This window comes from Ovis canadensis, chromosome 25, assembly GCF_042477335.2.
Source record: "Ovis canadensis isolate MfBH-ARS-UI-01 breed Bighorn chromosome 25, ARS-UI_OviCan_v2, whole genome shotgun sequence".
Classification (NCBI taxonomy): Eukaryota; Metazoa; Chordata; class Mammalia; order Artiodactyla; family Bovidae; genus Ovis; species Ovis canadensis.
The window spans coordinates 45,810,078-45,832,406 of NC_091269.1; the positions used below are offsets into that span (position 1 = coordinate 45,810,078).

The following is a 22,329-nucleotide window of genomic DNA, read 5'->3' on the forward strand; positions in this document are numbered from 1 at the left end:
AACACAGAAACTTACATTACCATATGTAAAACAGATAGCCAACGGGAATTTGCTGTATGGCTCGGGAAACTCAAACAGGGGCTCTGTATTTCCCTAGAGGGGTGGGATGGGGTGGGAGATGGGAGTGAGGTTCAAAAGAGAGGGGACATATGTATACCTATGGCTGATTCATCTTGAGGTTTGATAGAAAACAACAAAATTCTGTAAAGCAATTATCCTTCAATTAAAAAAATAAATTTGAATTAAAACAATAAGGATGAGGAACAAGAAAAGGAAAACTTCAGAAAGGCTAAAAGAATTTAAAAAGGTGGGGGCGGGGTGGGAAGGGAGGAATACTCTATATAGTACAATGCTATAGAAAAGTAAGAAAGGAACAAAAGATGCCTACTTATTTCCTAAAATCATAACATTATTTGCTAGAGCAGTTTCACTGGCATACTGGCAATAAAAGCCTTACTGCAGAGGACCAAGGGAGAGGCCAGCAAGACAGGGAAGGGATATGGGCACATAAACTCAAGAAACTTACAAGGAAGGGAAAAACTTTTTGCCTTGGTAACTAGATAAAGAATCAAGGGCAGGTTATTTGCGTTTGCTTTCAATGAGGAGAAAGAGTTGAAAATGCTTACTGACAACAAGAAAACTATCCAACAGAGAAGGAAGATGAAGCTTAAGCAAGAGAGGTGATTGACAGAACAAGATCTCAAATGAGACAAGAAGGGCTGGTGTGTCATAGGTGATAGGAACACAGAGATGAGCGGAGAAAGACCCTGCCCTAGAGTGGCTTACATCCTGGTGGAAGGAGACAAACAATAAACAAACATGCACAAGACGTCAAAAACAAGTAAGCCAAACAAGACCAGGAGCTGACTGTGGCTCAGATCATGAGCTCCTTATTGCCAAATTCAGACTTAAATTGAAGAAAGTAGGGAAAACCACTAGACCATTCAGGTATGACCTAAATAAAATCCCTTATGATTATACAGTGGAAGTGAGAAATAGATTTAAGGGCCTAGAGCTGATAGATAGAGTGCCTGATGAACTATGGATGGAGGTTCATGACATTGTACAGGAGACAGGGATCAAGACCATCCCCATGGAAAAGAAATGCAAAAAAGCAAAATGGCTGTCTGGGGAGGCCTTACAAATAGCTGTGAAAAGAAGAGAAGTGAAAAGCAAAAGAGAAAAGGAAAGATATAAGCATCTGAATGCAGAGTTCCAAAGAATAGCAAGGAGAGATAAGAAAGCCTGCCTCAGCGATCAATGTAAAGAAATAGAGGAAAACAACAGAATGGGAAAGACTAGAGATATCTTCAAAGAAAATTAGAGATACCAAGGGAACATTTCATGCCAAGATTGGCTCAATAAAGGACAGAAATGGTAGGGACCTAACAGAAGCAGAAGATATTGAGAAGAGGTGGCAAGAATACACAGAAAAACTGTACAAAATAGATCTTCACAACCAAGATAATCACGATGGTGTGATCACTCACCTAGAGCCAGATATCCTGGAATGTGAAGTCAAGTGGGCCTTAGAAAGCATCACTACAAACAAAGCTAGTAGAGGTGATAGAATTCCAGTTGAGCTATCTCAAATCCTGAAAGATGATGCTGTGAAAGTGCTGCACTCAATATGCCAGCAAATTTGGAAAACTCAGCAGTGGCCACAGGACCGGAAAAGGTTCGTTTTCATTCCAATTCCAAAGAAAGGCAATGCCAAAGAATGCTCAAACTACCACACAATTGCACTCATCTCACATGCTAGTAAAGTAATGCTCAAAATTCTCCAAGCCAGGCTTCAGCAGTACGTGAACCGTGAACTTCAGATGTTCAAGCTGGTTTTAGAAAAGGCAGAGGAACCAGAGATCAAATTGCCAACATCTGCTGGATCATCGAAAAAGCAAGAGAGTTCCAGAAAAACATCTATTTCTGCTTGATTGACTCTGCCAAAGCCTTTGACTGTGTGGATCACAATAAACTGTGGAAAATTCTGAAAGAGATGGGAATACCAGATCACTTGACCTGCCTCTTGAGAAACCTATATGCAGGTCAGGAAGCAACAGTTAGAACTGGACGTGGAATAACAGACTGGTTCCAAATAGGAAAAGGAGTACGTCAAAGCTGTATATTGTCACCCTGCTTATTTAACTTATATGCAGAGTACATCATGAGAAATGCTGGGCTGGAAGAAACACAAGCTGGAATCAAGACTGCTGGGAGAAATATCAATAACCTCCGATATGCAGATGACACCACCCTTATGGCAGAAAGTGAAGAGGAACTAAAAAGCTTCTTGATGAAAGTGAAAGAGGAGAGTGAAAAAGTTGGCTTAAAGCTCAACATTCAGAAAACGAAGATCATGGCATCTGGTCCCATCACTTCATGGGAAATAGATGGGGAAACAGTGGAAACTGTCAGACTTTATTTCTGGGGGCTCCAAAATCACTGAAGATGGTGACTGCAGCCATGAAATTAAAAGACGCTTACTCCTTGGAAGAAAAGTTATGACCAACCTAGATAGTATATTCAAAAGCAGAGACACTACTTTGCCAACAAAGGTCCGTCTAGACAAGGCTATGGTTTTTCCAGTGGTCATGTATGGATGTGAGAGTTGGACTGTGAAGAAAGCTGAGCACTGAAGAATTGATGCTTTTGAACTGTGGTGTTGGAGAAGACTCTTGAGAGTCCCTTGGACTGCAAGGAGATCCAACCAGTCCATTCTGAAGGAGATCAGCCCTGGTTGTTCTTTGGAAGGAATGATGCTAAAGCTGAAACTCCAGTACTTTGGCCACCTCATGCGTAGAGTTGACTCATTGGAAAAGACTCTGATGCTGGGAGGGATTGGGGGCAGGAAGAGAAGGGGATGACAGAGGATGAGATGGCTGGATGGCATCATCAACTCGATGGACGTGAGTTTGAGTGAATTCTGGGAGATGGTGATGGACAGGGAGGCCTGGCATGCTGCAATTCATGGGGTTGCAAAGAGTTGGGCATGACTGAGCAACTGAACTGAACTGAACAAGATATCAGGTGGTGCTAAGCACCATGAAGAAAACGAAATGGGAGAGACAGAGGAGAAAGGGTCTGATGCTGAGTGTACTATTTTAGAGACGGTGATCGGGGATGGCTTCCCTGATAAAAGTGACACTTGAGCATAGGCCTAAGGGAACAGCATTTCAGAGAAAGGGAACAGCAGATAGAGTCATCTGAGGCAGCATGGCATGACAGAGGAACAGTAAGAAGTCAGTGTATGGAATGAAGCTGTGCGGAGAGGTGATGAGGCGGGAGGACCAGGTCACGGGGGCTTCCCTAAGGCTCTTTAGGCCTCTGTAAGGAGTTGTCTTTTAGTCCAGGTGAGGTAATGAGCTTTTGCAGAATTTTCAGCATAAGAAGGACATAATCTGACTGACATTTAAAAGGAAACATCTCACGGCCCTATGGAGGACAGATAGTGGTAGGCAAGGAAGGAAGCAGGAAGGCAGCCCAGAGGCTGTCGCAACCCAGGTGGCGGGCGTGGCACCAGCGCTGGTGGTGAGGGGCTGGTGGCCTTTCTAATACATTGCAGTCAGGAGTCGAAGATAATGATTCTAAAAGAATTTTTGTCCTGAACAACTGAAAGAGTGTATATCAAAGAATAAACCATACTCCCAGATCATGAGAAATTCTGTGGAGAGAGAAGGGCAGCGATGAAACAGAGACAGGCAGAAGCAGGCTATGAAGGCTCCTGTGTGTCAGGCAGGGCAGCTGCAGTCTTGGCAGGCCTAAGAAAGCCAGGTGAGAAGCAAGATACACGAGGAGAAAACTAAAGGCATGGAAGGAAGTTAAAACAGATGCTGTGCTTCCTCGCATAGTTGTCTTAATCTTTTTCTGATTACAAAAATAATACGCTAGTTATAAAAAACAATGGAAAGTGCAGAAAAGAAGAAAAAGAAAAAAAAACTTTACCATCCACAGATAAAACACTTATTTGGGGGTCAGATAATTTTTAAGTCTTTTGCTACAGACATCCATCAATTTTAAAAAGACAAAACAGTTTTCTGTAACCTGCTTATTCAATATACTCTGAATATTTCCCCATGATATAAAATATTTTTCTCAAGTATTTAAACCAGTATTTTAACCAAAAGGGTTAACCAGTAATACATTGATAAGGATGGAGAAAGGACTGATTCAAGAAAATGACTTTGTTCCTACATTCCTAAAGGGAAAATAAAATATATTCACAATGCACATAATTTGATTTTGCAGTTAATTGACTTAATTAACTGTGCATGTGGCTCTCCAAGCCAGGACCTACATTATCATGTCTAAAGTTTCTGATTAACTAACACCACCTCATAAACCGTAAAATATTTGAAAATATTGCAACAAGTCTAAACATAATCAAGCACTGCAAAATTCCCCTCAATTTCAAATCACAACAGAATGATGCCTCCCTGTTCCTTCTTGCCTATTAAAGAGGTGGATAGGGAGCTCAGAAGGAGAGAAACAAGCGAGCATGTTAATACTAGAGGAGGGAAATTAAATTGATCAAATGAAAGAGTCCAGTTTCCAGCTTTGTCTTTCTGGAAAATTAAGACTCCTGCCAAACTTACAGACTCAGAACCTTGAAGAGACTGAAGTCCTTTAAAATGTCCTACCGTAACCTGCTCATTTTAGACAAGAGGAAATGAAGCAGACAGGTCGAGGTGCTCAGTCATGACAGAGAGAAAGGGACTCCAAGGCTCCTGGCAGCCAGTGCTGCTCTGCTATCAATTAACTGTGCACTCCATGAAGCTGGTTCTTTATCTTATTCACTGCCTTATCCTGGCACCCAAGGATTAACTGGCACCCAAGTTAATGCCTAACTGACAAATCATCAGTGCTCGATGAATAGCTGTTGCAGGTATGTATGCATGAATTCACAGATGACAACTCTTTGGAGATCTCCTAAAAGAACTTAAGGGTGCTTAGAAACACACACTAAATTTCAGGCTGCTGTCACAGATACTACATTTGACAGTATGTCAGTATATTTCTAACAGTATAGTCTTTCAATTCCTACTTCATTGATCCTTTTCCTGGTTGATTATGAAAGAGTCACAAAGCTTCTCTATGCCTTTGCATCCTCATAAGCGAATTAAAAATAACATAGAGTTGCTGTGAGAAAAATAACAAATTATTTTTAAGCAGCTTTATCATTTTGACAGAACTGTGTGTTTGAAAACAGAAGCCAGTTATTAATGTCTTGAATCTGCGCTTACTTTAAAGGCTTATCAGCACTCAAACATTCCAGAGGCTTGGAGATGTACAGCAGAATGATCACTGACTCCCTAGAAAGTACAAATTCCAGACTTTTGTTTGCCACCCTCTCTCCAATTTAACTCAGTTCTATCCAATTAACATTTCCTGAGTGCTCACTGTATACAGGCATTATGCCAGTCACTAAAAGAATTAAAAACTAAGCAAACACAGTTCTTGTCATTAAGGAGCTTACAACCTATTAAAGTAACTATAAAGAGGACGCTGGTAATGACACAAACAATACAAAGTGCTTTCGTAATTTAAAGGTGGAAGACAGTACTGTTAGGTTGAGACCAGAAAAGGCAACCAGGAGGATGGGGTGAGAAGAAGAAGTTAACCAGACTCACTTCACCTTTGAAAAATCAGCTGAATAAGTAAATCACTTAAATAAACGAACATTCACTGAACATTGACTATACGCCATGAATTATAAAAGCTAGTGGATACATAATGCTGAAATAAGACACTCCCTGCCCCCAAGAATCTTAAAGTCTACTTGAGCTTTAAGGAAGGATAGCAAGAAGGACAGAAAGAGATGAGCAACACAGAAATTTTAGTCAAAAGAAACGACATTAAGAAAGATACAAAGGATCATCAACAAGCAGTGAAGCTGGCTAGGGCTTGGGGCAAGTGCAAGATAGTGGAAGATCAAGCTGAAATATTAAGTTGGTTTCATCCTGCAAGATCTTAACTACTAGACTGAAGTATATGAACTAATTCAAAGAACGATGTAAAAGGATGGGAGATTTTTAAGTAATAGTAAGTCCTACTGTATACAGGTTAAAGCTTGGAAAGGCTGATGTATAGTAGGATCTATACACAGTGACATAAAAGTAATGTCTAAGTAATGTTCCTGGAAAAGATGTACAGAATAATATGAATAATGTGGTCCAGTTTGTATAAAACAACATGCACAGACAGTGACTCTCAGCAGTATCTGCTCTGCTTACAATCTGTCGCAGAGGAATACAGGGAAAGTCAGGGCAGGGGGAAAGGGAGCCATTTAATTTTCATTTTACCAATCTGGGAGGCTTTAGTTTTTTGAGAGAAAATATGAAAGGAAGATGGCAAACTGGAAGACAGTACAGTGATGCTGGGCTGCACAGTTGTAGAATTTAACTACACTTTTCTCATCTTTTCACCGAACTTCTCAAAAGAGTGGTTTGTCTCCAATTATTCTTAATCTCCCTTTTCTGCCCCATGAGCACAAGCTTTACAGTCAAACACATTTGGGTCAAACCATAATTCTACCACTTACATGCACATACTGATTACTACTGACCTCAGTATGATGACGTATACCAGGTATAGCTGAGCAAGTGTTTAACACTTGCCTGCTTTACCAACATTTCAACTTACTGATAAGCTAAAAGAAAAAAAATTACTATCATAAATAGCCACTGATAAGATGATTATATATTCAAACTAATTGAGCTGTTTCAAATCCTGAAAGATGATGCTGTGAAAGCGCTGCACTCAATATGCCAGCAAATTTGGAAAACTCAGCAGTGGCCACAGGACTGGAAAAGGTCAGTTTTCATTCCAATTCCAAAGAAAGGCAATGCCAAAGAATGCTCAAACTACCACACAATTGCACTCATCTCACATGCTAGTAACGTAATGCTCAAAATTCTCCAAGCCAGGCTTCAGCAGTACGTGAACCGTGAATTCCCTGATGTTCAAGCTGGTTTTAGAAAAGGCAGAAGAACCAGAGATCAAATTGCCAACATCCGCTGGATCACGGAAAAAGCAAGAGAGTTCCAGAAAAACATCTATTTCTGCTTTATTGACTATGCCAAAGCCTTTGACTGTGTGGATCACAATAAACTGTGGAAAACTCTGAAAGACATGGGAATACCAGAACACCTGACCTGCCTCTTGCGAAATCTGTATGCAGGTCAGGAAGCAACAGTTAGAACTGGACATGGAACAACAGACTGGTTCCAAATAGGAAAAGGAGTACGTCAAGGCTGTATATTGTCACCCTGCTTATTTAACTTATATGCAGAGTACATCATGAGAAACGCTGGACTGGAAGAAACACAAGCTGGAATCAAGATTGCCGGGAGAAATATCAATAACCTCCGATATGCAGATGACAATGGCAGAAAGTGAAGAGGAGCTAAAAAGCCTCTTGATGAAAGTGAAAGAGGAGAGTGAAAAAGTTGGCTTAAAGCTCAACATTCAGAAAACAAAGATCATGGCATCTGGTCCCATCACTTCATGGGAAATAGATGGGGAAACAGTAGAAACAGTGTCAGACTTTATTTCTGGGGGCTCCAAAATCACTGAAGATGGTGACTGCAGCCTTGAAATTAAAAGACGCTTACTCCTTGGAAGAAAAGTTATGACCAACCTAGATAGCATATTCAAAAGCAGAGACATTACTTTGCCGACTAAGGTCCGTCTAGTCAAGGCTGTGGTTTTTCCTGTGGTCATGTATGGATGTGAGAGTTGGATTGTGAAGAAGGCTGAGCGCCGAAGAATTGATGCGTTTGAACTGTGGTGTTGGAGAAGACTCTTGAGGGTCCCTTGGATTGCAAGGAGATCCAACCAGTCCATTCTGAAGGAGATGAGCCCTGGGGTTTCTTTGGAAGGAATGATGCTAAAGCTGAAACTCCAGTACTTTGGCCACCTCATGTGAAGAGTTGACTCATTGGAAAAGACTCTGATGCTGGGAGGGATTGGGGGCAGGAGGAGAAGGGGATGACAGAGCATGAGATGGCTGGATGACATCACAGACTCGATGGACGTGAGTCTGAGTAAACTCTGGGAGTTGGTGATGGACAGGGAGGCCTGGTGTGCTGCGATTCATGGGGTCGCAAAGAGTCAGACACGACTGAGCGACTGAACTGAATGTATTTCTCTCTTGCTCACTCTTTCCACTTTTGAGGGGGGAAAAGTAAACGTATATTTACAAATTGTATGACAAACCCTCTGCCCTCCAAAATTTTAGAGTCTACTTGAGAAAAAGAAGGATAGCAATAAGGAAAGACAGCACTTAGACACAAGAAGTTTTTATTTCACTTCTGTTTTTTAAGATGTTTTTTAAAATGAGCAAATAATTCCAGGTTGACAGCCATTTTCTCTAGAAAACAGCCCACTGTCTTCTGGCTTCCATTGTTAATACTGAGAGGTCCACAGTCCTGGTAATAGTCAATCCTCCATAGATGACATCTTTTAAACTCTTCTGCCTTCAGTGTTCTTCACTTCCATTGTGATTTATCTTGATATGGATTTCTTTGTATTTATTGTTGCATTTATTCTTTTTTTCTCTTATCTTTGCTACTGCCTCAATCCAAGCCCCTCTCATCTCTTCATATGGACATCTCATGTGACCCTACCACTCCCTCATTATGCTTCATCCACACTGGAATTTGCTGGGTTTTTCCTGTCACAGGGCTGCTGCTCCACATTTTCTTTTTGCCTGCAAACTCTCACTCTTTTAGATCTCAATTCAGTATCAATTCCTCAAAGAGGCTTCCCTTAATCCTGCCTCCCGCAGTCTAAATTGTCATATTTTCTGTCTTTAAAAGAGCACCATTTTCCCCCTGCTTCACTTTTGTCACACTTTGCAATGACATATTTATGTATTATTTATTAACATCTGTTTTCTCCATTAGTCTGCAAACTACAAAGCAGGCAATGACTTTATCTGGCTTTACTCATCATTCTATATTCACAGCCTAGCACAGTGCCTGGCACAGAGCAGGCATTTAATAAAGTTTTATTGCATAAACAAACGACCAAAGATCAATGTTGCTTTCACATGGTGTACAACACTGCCTCTAGATCTGTACTTGGTATTTGTTCCCTTTTCCTAACATGCTACTCCCTCAGCTGGCAAATTCCTCATTCAGTAAAGAAACCTCCTTTCTGAAGCCTTCCTTTACAAAATTTGCATGCACATAGGCATAGTTTTGCTGCTCATCCACGCACCTCCAGAATCTCAGTAACAGTCTTCACCCTAGCGTATTCTGAAGTGATGTCGCTCAGTCGTGTCCGACTCTTTGCAACCCCATGGACTGTAGTCCACCAGGCTCCTCTGTCCATGGGATTCTCCAGGCAAGAATACTAGAGTGGGTTGCCATTTCCTTCGCCAGGAGATCTTCCCAACCCAGGGATTGAACCCGGGTCTCCTGCATTGTAGGCAGACTAGTTACTGATATCTGCCTCATCCATGAGAAAGAATCCCTAGGGTCTACTGCACTTCACATCCTGGGCACTTGAAAAATGCCTGAGGGAAAAGGGGACTGGAAATGCCCTGCAAGATGGAATAACTGATGGGGTCAGGTCTTTGCGGAGATAAGAAGGAATGGGGTCCCAGGGCAAATAAAGGGTTAGCCTCATGAGAGATAATGCATGCTGTTCTTCAGAATGAGTGTGAAACTGAATGGAGTGGGTATGATGAAAACAGGAAGACTGTGAGGGAAAAAGGAAGGAAGTTGCTTTGGCTTCATGTGCTCAGTTTAACGTGAGGAAGGTATTCTTCTAGAGGGGCAAGGGTGGAAGCCTAAGAGAGTAAGAGACAGGACAGAACAGCCCCTGTGTTCACTGCTTAGTCTCAGCAACACTTGACTACTGAGCAGTGAGTAGAACGGTTGAGTGCAAATGCCCTACACAGTCAAGGATTTACAAAATGTACGGATCTAACAATAAGTGTAGCTATACTGTCCCAGCTCTGTTTTCAGAGGAAAAATCTGATCTAAGTGGTTCCATTCTTTTGAAGGTCAGGTAGTTCACAGTCTAGCATTTTAAGGGAATCTTTGATTTAAAAATATATGAAACCACACAGAGAAAGCTGAGTATGTTTTTTTAATTACAACAAGGCCTCTCCTCCATGACTGCATTGAACAGTGTCTCTTCACATAAAAAAACACAAACGATTGGATGTACCTTAAACACAGAGCTATGTCTTACTCATTTCTCTATCAATTTACAGTCTTGCAAAATACCTTACACAAAGGAGACCTTCAAATAGTTTTAATGTTGAGTTAAATAAGAGATATATAAAGTCTCTTAGACACTGCAATTTGGGGAGTGGTAGGATTATTCCAATTATTTTGGGAAGGCGCAGGTATTTCCAGGAATTGGGTCACCATCCACATGTTGACCTTTTATGGCTGGCCTTCAAACTGGTGGCTCAGAAGGTAAAGAATCTGCCTGCAATGGAGGAGACCCAGGTTGGATCCCTGGGTTGGGAAGACCCCCGAAGAAGGGAATGGCTACCCACTACACTATTCTTGCCTAGAGAATGTCATGGACAGAGGAGCCTGGCTGGCTATAGTCCATGGGGTTGCAAAGAGTCAGACACAACTGAACAACCAACACACACTCTGGAACTGCCATGGAGCTGGTGGGTGTCTCACTTAGCTAATGCTAATATATTACAATGAGGTTACAATAAGGCTCAAGGTCCACTGGAAGTCAAATCTTCTGCCATCTTCTACATAGTTGGTTATAACCAGCTTTTGCCATGCCCTATGGCTACATCCTTTTATACGGTTCATGAGGTTCTCACAGCAAGTATACTGGGTGGTTTGCCATTCCCTCCTCCAGTGGATCACATTTTGTCAGAACTCTCTGCTATGATCCGTCCATCTTGGGTGGCCCTACACGACATGGCTCATAGCTTCATCGAGTTACACAAGCCCCTTCACTACAACAAGGCAATGATACAAGGTGGATGAGTTACAAGCTGGAATCAAGATAGGCAGGAGAAACATCAACAACCTCAGATATGTGGATGATACCACTCTAATGGCAGAGTGAAGAGGAACTAAAAAGACTCTTGATGAGGGTGAAAGAGGAAAGAGCTGGCTTAAACTAAATATTTAAAAAAAAAACCTAAGATCATGTCATCCAGCCCCATTACTTCATGGCAATTAGAGGAGGAAAAGGTGGAAGTAGTGACAGATTTCCTCTTCTTGGGCTCTAAAATTTACTGCAGATGGTGACTGAAGCCTTGAAACCTGAAGATGTTTGTGGCTTGGCAGGAAAGTTATGACAAAGCTAGACAGTGTGTTGAAAAGCAGAGAGATTATTCTGCGGGCAAAGATCTGCACAGTGATAGCTGTGGTAGTGCCAATGGTCATGTACAGTTGTGAGAGTTGGACCATAAAAAGGCAGAACACAGAAGAAGAACTGATGCCTTCTAATTATGGTGCTCAAGAAGACTCCTGGCAGTCTCTTGGACAGCAAAAAGATCAAACCAGTCAATCTTAAGGGAAATCAACTCTGAATACTCATTGGAAGGACTGATGCTGAAGCTGAAACCAGTATTTTGGCCATCTGATGCAAACAGCTGACTCATTGGAAAAGTCCCTGATGATGGAAAAGATTGAAGGCAGGAGAAGAGGGGTATCAGAGGATGAAATGATTGAATGGCATCACCGATGCAATGGACATGAACTTGGATAAACCTTGTGAGATGGTGAGGGACAGAGGGGCCTGGCATGCTGCAGTCCATGGGGTCGCAAAGAGCTGGACATGACTGAGCAACAAAGCCTATGTCATTCTTTTAAAGGTTGTGCCCTACCCTCTTCCCTCCCACTTCGGTTGGATTTGTGGGAACATAAGGGTACATTCACCTCCTAAGACCTTTCCTTTCCATTAATGTAAGGACAAATTATGTCTGAGCACTGTCTTCAAAAGACATCTAGTTTCTATAGCTCTTATTTTCCTTCGCATTTCAAAAAGCAATTCTTTTCTATACTTGAAAGTTGACATCACTTTGCCAACAAAGGTCCATATAGTCAAAGCTATGGTTTTTCCAGTAGTCATGTATGGATGTGAGAACTGGACTATAAAGAAGGCTGAGTGCCAAAGAACTGATGCTTTTGAACTGTGGTGTTGAAGAAGACTCTTCAGAGTCCCACGGACAGCAAGGAGAGCAAGGCAGTCAACTCTGAATATTCACTGGAAGGACTGGTGCTACACCTGAAGCTCCAATACTTTGGCTACCTGATGCCAAGAGCTGACTCACTAGAAAAGAACCTGATCCTAGGAAAGATTGAGGGCAGGAAGAGAAGAGGATGACAAAGGATGAGATGGTTGGATGGCATTCCTGACTCAATGTATATGAGTTTGAGCAAACTCCGGGAGAGAGTGAAGGACAGGGAAGCCTGGCGTGCTGCAGTCCATGGGGTCACAAAGAGTCAAACATGACTTAGCGACTGAACAACAACAAAATACTTGAAAGACCTTCTATAGAACTAAGGATCTAACCATTAAACATACTCAACGGAAACACTCAAAATAATGATTTCATTACCCTTACTTAATGAATACCCTCCCTTCCCTGGGAGCCACCTCAAATAGGGTAAACCAGAACTGTGCAGTCTATGATATATGTATGGTAAAACAGACTTGAAGCCCTAGATTAGGAAAAATTCTCTATTTTATTTAATGAAACACTGTATCCATGTAAAATTTCCATACAGCTTCATGTTACCTGCCTAACTATACGCTATCACAGATTTTAGTCTCACAACAGTAAGGTATTGACAAAAATTAAGACTTGAAACAGAGAATAAGGAAATGACAGAGGCTGGGCTGAGTCACTGTGATGTTCTATAAAATTACAAGGTTTATCAAGGAAATAAGAAACATGACTTTAAAACATTTTTAAAAGTGAGTCAGCCCTAAAGAACTGAAAACAGCTCTATTCACAATAGCCAAAAGGTGGAAACAGACCCAAATGCCCATCAACTGATGAATAAACAAAATGTGGTATCCTTTCATACAATGGAATATTTACCCATAAAAAGGAATAAGTACTGATACATGCAATAATATGGATGAATATTGAAAACATACACTGAAAGAAGCCAGACACAAAAGGCCACATACTGTATGGTTCATTTGGAAATATACAGAATAGGCAAGTCCATAGAGTCACTAGACTAGCGGCTGCCAGAGGCTGGGGCTGGGAAGAGGGAAGTATGCGGGAAGGGAGAAACAGACAGTGACTGCTTAATGGGTCTAGGATTTCCTTCTGGGGTGATAAAAATGTTCTAGAACTAGACAGTGGTGATGGTTGCACAATGCTATTAATGTACTTGATGCCACTCAATTATACCCTTTAAAACAGTTAAAATGATTAATTATACGAAATTTACCACTTTCCAAAGAAATGTAGGTCACAATTTTCTATTTTATTTTAGGAATAAGAATTGGAACACAGTTTATTCTACTCAGCCGAGCATACACACACTAAAAACCGCAGGAATTCAGAGCAAGGTTTTGCTATCTATGTGTTCCTCAGCCAAGTTATTTAAGCTCTCTGAACCACCCTGATCTATAAAATGGGTATAATAAAAGTATTTATTTTATATAAATGTTATGAAGATAAAATAGAGATAAAACAATCTAAGCACAAAGTCAGGCCCATTAAAATTAAATTGATCAATTTTATTGAATCTCAGACCTTGAGTAGGTGTCTTTTCAGTATTCTGTGTGATGAAATTAGCAGGATGTGTAAATCACTTGGACTGTATATGAGACTATATGGCTGCCTATAGGAAAGGCATCTGCAAGCTTGTTAGATTTATAGCTCAACTAGCCTCTCTGTCCACAGAACACCATTTTTGCTTCAAAGAACAACTGACAGACAAATTATGGTTATTCAGACTTAGCTTTTTGGCAGACATTTTCTCAAAAAAGAACTTCATGGAAAACAATTACCCATATTTTTTTTCCCCAATAACAAAATTCAAGCTTTCAAGTGAAAACAAGAATTTTGGAAAACATGTATCTGCTATCATGAGCTTGACAGCTTCCCATACTTAAAGATTTTAATGAAATTAGTAGTGATATCAGTGTACTTTTTTCTCCAGTTTTCCTGTGATATAATTGACATTCATCACACATACAAAACTGATTCTGTACCCTTTTTTTCTTCCATTAACTCAAAATTCACTTTCATTGGAACTGAAATAGGAGACAACTGAGATTATTAATTCAAATTGAGATAAGCGAAACTTTACAAGAGACCCTCCTGGAAAGCAATTTGCAGGCCTGCCTAGAGATATAGATTTTCTCTAGAGGATTTTTAGTTCAATGTGAGCTCTGTTTTATCCTGTCCCAGTGAAAAGGCCACACAAAAACAAACTTCCGATTCAAGATGGGCTCCTTTGCTCACCAAAGGCCTTGCACAGGCTAAAAACTAGCACTAACACTGAAAATGGCCTCAGAAATAGCATGGGTTGCAGACTGAGAATCTCTAACAGGGATTAAGGTGCGGTAGTAACAAAAAAAAAAAAAAAATTTGGAGAAGGCAATGGAACCCCACTCCAGTATTCTTGCCTGGAAAATCCCATGGACAGAGGAGCCTGGTAGGCTGCAGTCCATGGGGTCATGATAGTCGGACACGACTGAGCGACTTCACTTTCACTTTTCACTTTCATGCATTGGAGAAGGAAATGGCAACCCACTCCAGTGTTCTTGCCTGGGGAATCCCGGGGACAGCAGAGCCTGGTGGGCTACCGTCTCTGGGGTCGCACAGAGTCGGATACGACTGAAGTGACTTAGCAGCAGCAGTAACAAAAATTAAAAGCAGCAACCATTTTTAATGTATGATGTTAGCAAGTGCCAAGCACTGATCTAGGAATTTTACATTAATTCAATCTTAATATGCCTATGTAATTTGTGTTACAGCCCTGTTTTGCCCTTTTATTCATTAGATCTGCATTATGTCATTTTTGAAACTACCATCCTAGTATGCCATTCTTCTGCCTATTATCCTAGAAAACATGAAGGAAGCACTGAGTTCCATAAAAACTAGATTGCTACTATCAATATCCACCATCCAAGTAATTCAATAATTACCAAACTAAAAGTCTGATACTTCTTCCAACAACAAATTCCTCTTGCAAAGTATTAACTTACTATTTCAGAATAAGAAATACACTTCTTACAATAATAAGATCTCAAAGAAAAGGAATCAAAACTACCTGAACTTCCAAGAATGCTTTGAGGCACCTCTTGATTAAAACAAAGGAATATTTCAGAAACATACCTGTTGGAGCCATCTTTCATATGGACTTTGGCATAAAGAACATCCACCATGCCAGGATCATCATTCATGTATTCTATCCCTGCCATCTCTACTTCCAGGGGTTTGCCCCCTGAAATGTCACTGCAAAGGAAAAAACATTACATTTTCATAATTTTTTAAGCTAAGAGGGCTATTATATTTTGAAACATGGTAAACATACAGAGTCAAATATTACAAAAATGAAGTTGTTGGGGCTTTTTATTTAACATGATTTAACTGTCCTTCTAATTTTAAACTGATACATATTTAATGAACACAAACTAGAACCACAAGTATTCCCAAAGTCACGCCACATCTTTTCCAACATCAGTTTATTATTAATAGCATATCTAAGATATGTCTAATGAAAGGCCAAGTGATGACAGTTCTGACTGACAAAGACATTTACTGCACTGCCCACCTCTCCAGCTGTTAGAGAAATTAAAATGGAGGTGGTCTTGTTCAGGCTTCAGAAGTAGGCAAGAGGCCTCCAACCAACTTCTGACCTTGTCTGGGCCCTGCCTGGACTATGTGCCTGCTTGTGAACACACCAATCGTCACCAGTAAGTCAAGTGGCACTTTATATAAGAAAGGGAGTGGATCTTGGAATTTTTCAAGCCCCTGGAGGCCTGGCTAACCCCACTGGAGTCTAACGAAATTTGGTGACTCACAAGATGAAACAATCAGCATCGTAAAAGTAAAACCACAGCTGCATTTTTGCACACAAGCTGACAAAGATACCAGTTTGTGGCCTGGGGTTATAAACGGGAGCCCCCCACACTGCAATTCAAAATCTCGCCCACTGAGTAGATGAATGGCCCAGGGCCCTTTTCCAATTGAGACTCCAGATTGCTGTTAATGAGGTATTTCCAAGAAGGGTTCAAGTCTGGGTGTAGGTGTCAGCTCAATTTGGTGATGTATACTCTCTGCAACTTCTCTCTCTTGTTTCTATTTCTTTTTTTCCCCAATGACTGTATATTGAAATTAAGTTAAATAATCTTCTATTCAAAGTTAAAATTGTTCATTTGTGTGTAATGAGTGGTTTGTTAATGAATCCTGCAAACCTAAAACAAAGCAAAACATTCGGCAAAACACCAGTTTTTACCTCATTATTTCTACAAATTGCAAACAGTATTTTATTCATGTAACAACAGTGAAGGTGCAAATTGGTAACACATCTTTAAGAGCAATTTGGCAATATTTATAAAAAGTCTTCAAGAATAGAAACCCTTTGCCCAAGCAATTCAACTCCTTGCCTAAATAATCATAAATTCAGGCACATATCCAACCACAGCCAATAAAGTTCTTTCAGAAGAATTCCAACAGATAAATGCAGAAGTAAAACTAGAATCAGAATACCACCATTTTTCAACCCCTGATGAAATATTTAATCAGTTTCATTATTTGTACAAAGGATGGAAAGCAGAAGTGTTAGTCACTCAGTCATTGTCGGACTCTTTGCGACCCCATGGACTGTAGCCCTCCAGACTCCTCTGTCCATGGGATTTTCCAGTCAGGAATACTGGAATGGGTTACCATTTCCTTCTCCAGGGTATCTTCCCAAGTCAGGGATCGAACTCAAATCTCCTGCATTGCAAGCAGATTCTTTATCATCTGAGCTACCAGAGAAGCCACCAAGGATGGAGATAAGAAAAATTAAACATATACATTAAATACATATATATACACACACATACACACACATATATATGCTTGTACATATGTAAACTCTCTGAACTGATATAACACAAAGAAACTGCTAAAATCTGTTGCCTTTAGAGATCAGAGTGCTTGGTGGGATAGCAGTGGGAAGGAAACCCTTTAACACATATCCTTTGTACTTAAAATTTGAACCATATAAATTTATTATTCAGCAAAAAGTTAAAATAAAAAAATACATGCAAAAGAAGCCAAATACAAGAAGTATATATACTGCACATACATGAAAAAGAAGCCAAACATAAAAGTGTATGTGCTTAATGATCCTATTTATATGATATTAAAGAACAAGCACATTTAATCTATGATCATAGAAATTAGAACAGCAGGTACTTCTGGAAGAAGTGAATTTACTGGAAAAGAGCATGAAGAAACATCCTAAGGTGATGGCAATATTCTACATGGTGATTTGGGTGAGGTTACATGGGTGTACACATTTATTAAAATTTATCAACTACACTTAAGATCCATGCATTTTACTGTAAGCAAAACACTGTAAAGAAAAAATACATATATGAATACAAAAAAGTATAGGGACATATGCTCCAAAGTGCTGACAGTAATTATCTTTAGGTAATAATACTACAAGGGACATCTTGTTTATCTACAATTTTGGGCTTTTATAAAGCTAACATGTATTGCTCTCCTGTTAAATAAAACCCACCATCTTGCTTTCTTCACAGACCCCTTAAACAGACTTATACTTCAACTAGTAAATAGCTGTGCCAACCCAAAACCCAGCTAAAAATCAGCTCACTACACAGCCTTCTCCAAGCCTCGCGAGGCCAAGGACTCTATTCATATTTTTCATTCCCGTATCCCCAGCACCTGGAACAGTGCCTTATGTAAAGTGAGTACTTCATAAATCTCTGATGATGTTCCACTATAAATGGAGAAGATGTTCTGGACAGTTTTGTGATTATGGACACATGCCTATATTATCATTGAATAAAATGTGGTACTGGCTCAAAGACAACAGGATGTTAGGATTAATCAAAAGATAATTCCAAATAAAGAAAAACAAAAAAGTCTTACTGACATTTAATTGAGGCCCAGGGAAATTCTTAGGAATCCTAACGATAGACTCCCCTAAAACATTAAGGCCATTATTATTTTACAAGACCAGAATTTTCCTAAGAAACTAAATAACCCAACTATCTCAGACAGTCACTTGAATGAAAAAATAACAGCCTCAATCACTCTATAACCACCTCCAATAAGTGGGATATTCGAAAACACAAGCCAAACTCCGAAATATCACCTGATTGAAGACTTTAGCTTCAATCAGTAGTACAGTGTATCTTCATTCCTACTAATAGCCAAAGAATTCAATATGAAAGACTGCCATTCAATCCATTCAAATGCAGTCAACAAAACTGCTTTCAGGAAAAAAAAAAGTTTAATACTAAGTATGCATTCCTCTACATTTTTTTCAGCTCCAACTCTGCATAGTTAGACCACCAGAAAGCACCATACCATTGGTTTAGTTTCCCACTAAAAAACTTGTACCAGGTTATACTTAACGTTACACCCTCAATTTCATGTCACACCCACATGAATAATGTTTTTTTTATCTTCTGCAAAACTCCCATTAAAGACACTGACCATCATCATTCTTGGGTTCTTTATGCTAAGATTTACACAAATTTTTCTTGGACTGAGAGCCAGAAAAGGATTCTCTCCCCTAAAATTGTTATGCTTCTTTTTATCAGATAAGAACTATAATAACTGGTGTGTTCCTTTTTAGAATTTAGTTCAAGTATACTGACACTTGAAAACAGCACTAAATTTTAATGTTCTAGCACAATTATTATCTTACCTCAGTTTCTCAATAGAATTTTCTTCCCATTCCATCTTTCTGGTTTCTAATCTGTCTGACTTTAACATTTCTTTTGTATATACGGTCCTCACTCTAAATGACCTAAAACCCTCGGAATTAGACGGGGTACCAAAAACAGAACACTGGAACAGGATCCAAAGTCTGCCTTACGAGCAGAAACAGAAACTCTGTCAACGTAACTCTAGGATTTATCAAGAGACAGAATCAAAGAGCAGTAAAAAAAAAAACACTGATAAATGCTCTTTGTCCTGGTGACCAAACTATTCCACCTGGGACACCAGTGAGCACACTTTACAATGGAGACACATCCAAGGCAATAATCGGGAACATTTGCCCATGGGTATTTTTCCTTTTCTTCTCTCCTCATTCTCCTCCCTTTTTAACTTATTTGGTTTTACTTCAGGCCTACTGGGAACATTCAGGTGTGAGTTGAGTGATACAGGAGCTAAGAAAAGCTGCATATTTGCCAGATTGTATACTCAGAACCACTGCACTGTTTATGTTTCACATCTCACAAAGAAAAGTCACAAGGGACATATTTGAGCATCAGTACTTACTGAACACTGTGAATAATTCACCTGAAATCTACACAGCTATATGAGCCTCAAGCTTAAGAACTGAAATCAAAATTCTATTACTAGCCAAGTAACATCCCTTAAACTCAATTATCACCCCCAAATTTGAAATAAATGTTCAACCACCCATTTCTTTAGAATATTTATATATCACTACAGTTTTAATTAAATTCCAATACAGCCACATTTATTTAATACCTCAATTTAAAAAGCCATCAAATTAAGCTACAGCATGTTATCTGAAAAATTGAAGGCAGAAGGGGACAACAGAGGACCAGATGGTTAGATGGCATCACTGACTCAATGGACATGAGTTTGAGTAAGCTCCAAGAGATGGTGAAGGACAGGGAAGCCTGATGTGCTTCAGTCCATGGGGTCGCAAAGAATAGGACAATACTGAGTGCCTGAACAACCATAAATTCATTCCCAATGTTTCCCATTTTTATATTTTAATTTGAAATCTTTACATCATAAAAGGCTCAAGTTAGAAATGCCATTATTTACTGACATTTTCTCGAAGCATACCAAGTGCAAAGATTGAGATCAAAGGTCAAGAACAGTGAAGAAAAAGAAGGTAGGTGATGCAATTTACACCAGGGCTTTGTTAGAAGTACTCAGGCTTCCCTGGTGGCTCAGACAGTAAAGCATCTGTCTGCAATGCAGGAGACCAGGGTTCGATCCCTCGGTCAGGAAGATCCCCTGGAGAAGGAAATGGCAGCCCACTCCAGTACTCTTGCCTGGAAAATCCCATGGACAGAAAAGCCTGGTAGGCTATAGTCCATGGAGTCGCAAAGAGTTGGACACGACTGAGTGACTTCACTTTCACTTTTCTTTCTTTTAGGAAAATCAGGCATATCGAGACAAACAACCAATACTGATTATCGTCCCCCTAGCCAATCAGGTAAATTAATTTTGCACGATATACTTTTTAAACAAGTGTATGTGGCAGAGAAGGTAAGAGAAGGCAGCTGGAAAGGCTTGCTTTACTTGTTGGTTTCAAATCTTTTCAGCTTTTTGAAAAGAGCATCTTCAAAAAATTTTTGCTTGCACTGCAGATTTTTGGCAGGGTAATGTGTCCTATTTCAAAAGCTTTGCTGAATTTGAAAATCTACAATTACTGTTTTTATCCTGTCATGTCAAAAATTCTTAGTAACTATTAAGGATGCTCTTCATTCCCTATGCACACCAACCCTGACATGCTTAAAGGGTTCAGATTTGGCATTTAGTCACAAAAGGCACCAACAGACATAAAGGGAAGAACTCAGCTAAATCCTCACATAGCTCAGGATAAAGCTTCCATGGTTAAAATCCTGTGACCTGATTTTCATAAAGTAAAAAAAACAAATACTTCTTTAAACAAATATTTTATCTGCCTTTAATTTTTTTCTTAGCAGGATTATCCTAATGGCAGCCAAAAATTGCAGCTGCTTCCAGTTCTATTTAACAAAAAGTAATCTGGGAAGTTAAAGTATCAGAAGTATTTTATCTTAAACAAGGTAAAGTGGCTCTGCTTCATAAAGTAAAGCATAAAGTTTTATTTTATGCAAGAAAAACTATAAATATCTAAATACAAACATCAAGTTATTCTGAATTTCAAGTAAGATAAGAGAGAAAATAGTTATTTCCATCACTGAGCAAACAACAAGACAAAGTATTCCTTGCTGTTTGAAATTCAGAAAGAACAGGTAGCTACAAACCTGATCAGCTTATGATTTTGTTCAAGAAAAATATTTTGTCTTCAAAATAATTAATGGAAAAAATGAGAACTGGCTGACAGATAAGTCTCTGTATTACAGTTTCATATACAATATCAGTTCAGTTCAGTGGCTCAGTCATGTCCGACTCTTTGCAACCCCATGGACTGCAGAACGCAAGATCTCCCTGTCCATCGCCAACTCCCTGAGTTCACTCAAACTCATGTCCATTGAGTCAGTGGTGCCATCCAGCCATCTCATCCTCTGTCATGCCCTTCTCTTCCTGCCTTCAATCTTTCTCAGCATCAGGGTCTTTTTAAATGAGTCAGTTCTTCGCATCAGGTGGCCAAAGTACTGGAATTTCAGCTTCAGCAACCATCTTTCCAATGAATATTCAGGACTGATTTTCTTTAGGATGGACTGGTTGGATCTCCTTATATATACAACATTTTACCTTGTTTTACCCAATGAATCAGGTAGCCCATTTCTACAAGACCACATCAGAATAAGATGGGACCTGTATTTCATGATCTCTGTTTGTTTCCAAGGCAAACCACTCAATATCACGGTAATCCAAGCCTATGCTCCAACCAGTAATGCTGAAGAAGCTGAAGTTGAACGATTCTATGAAGACCTGCAAGACCTTTTAGAACTAACACCCAAAAAAGATGTCCTTTTCAGTACAGGGGACTGGAATGCAAAAGTAGGAAGTCAAGAAACACCTGGAGTAACAGACAAATTTGGCCTTGGAGTAGAGAATGAAGCAGGGCAAAGGCTAATAGAGTTTTGCCAAGAGAATGCACTGCTCATAGCAAACACTCTCTTCCAACAACACAAGAGAAGACTCTACACATGGACATCATCAGATGGTCAACACCAAAATCAGATTGATTATAGTCTTTGCAGCCAAAGATGGAGAAGCTCTATATAGTCAGCAAAAAAAAGAGTGGGAGCTGACTGTGGCTCAGATCATGAACTCCTTATTGCCAAATTCAGACGTAAATTGAAGAAAGTAGGGAAAACCACTAGACCATTCAGGTATGACCTAAATCAAATCCCTTATGATTATACAATGGAAGTGAGAAATAGATTTAAGGGACTAGATTAGATAGACACAGTGCCTGATGAACTATGGACCAAGGAAACAGGGATCAAGACCATCCCCATGGAAAAGAAATGCAAAAA

The 22,329-nt window shown here is 39.8% G+C and overlaps 1 protein-coding gene across 17 annotated transcripts in view; it reads right to left on the reverse strand.

Annotated features, from left to right (window-relative positions):
- Nucleotides 1–22,329, reverse strand: part of ASCC1 (activating signal cointegrator 1 complex subunit 1) — a 117,794-nt gene that overhangs the window by 48,891 nt on the left and 46,574 nt on the right. For 13 of the 17 annotated variants that reach the window (XR_011253013.1, XR_011253007.1, XR_011253011.1 and 10 more), the window contains exon 7: nt 15,299–15,418. The exons of the other annotated variants lie outside the window; for them this stretch is intronic. Coding sequence is in view for 5 of the 13 variants with exons in the window: in XM_069572006.1 (XP_069428107.1) it covers nt 15,299–15,418 (120 nt within the window). In the remaining 8 variants the exon portion in view is untranslated. The remainder of the gene's footprint in view (nt 1–15,298; nt 15,419–22,329) is intronic. 17 annotated transcript variants of the gene reach the window in all.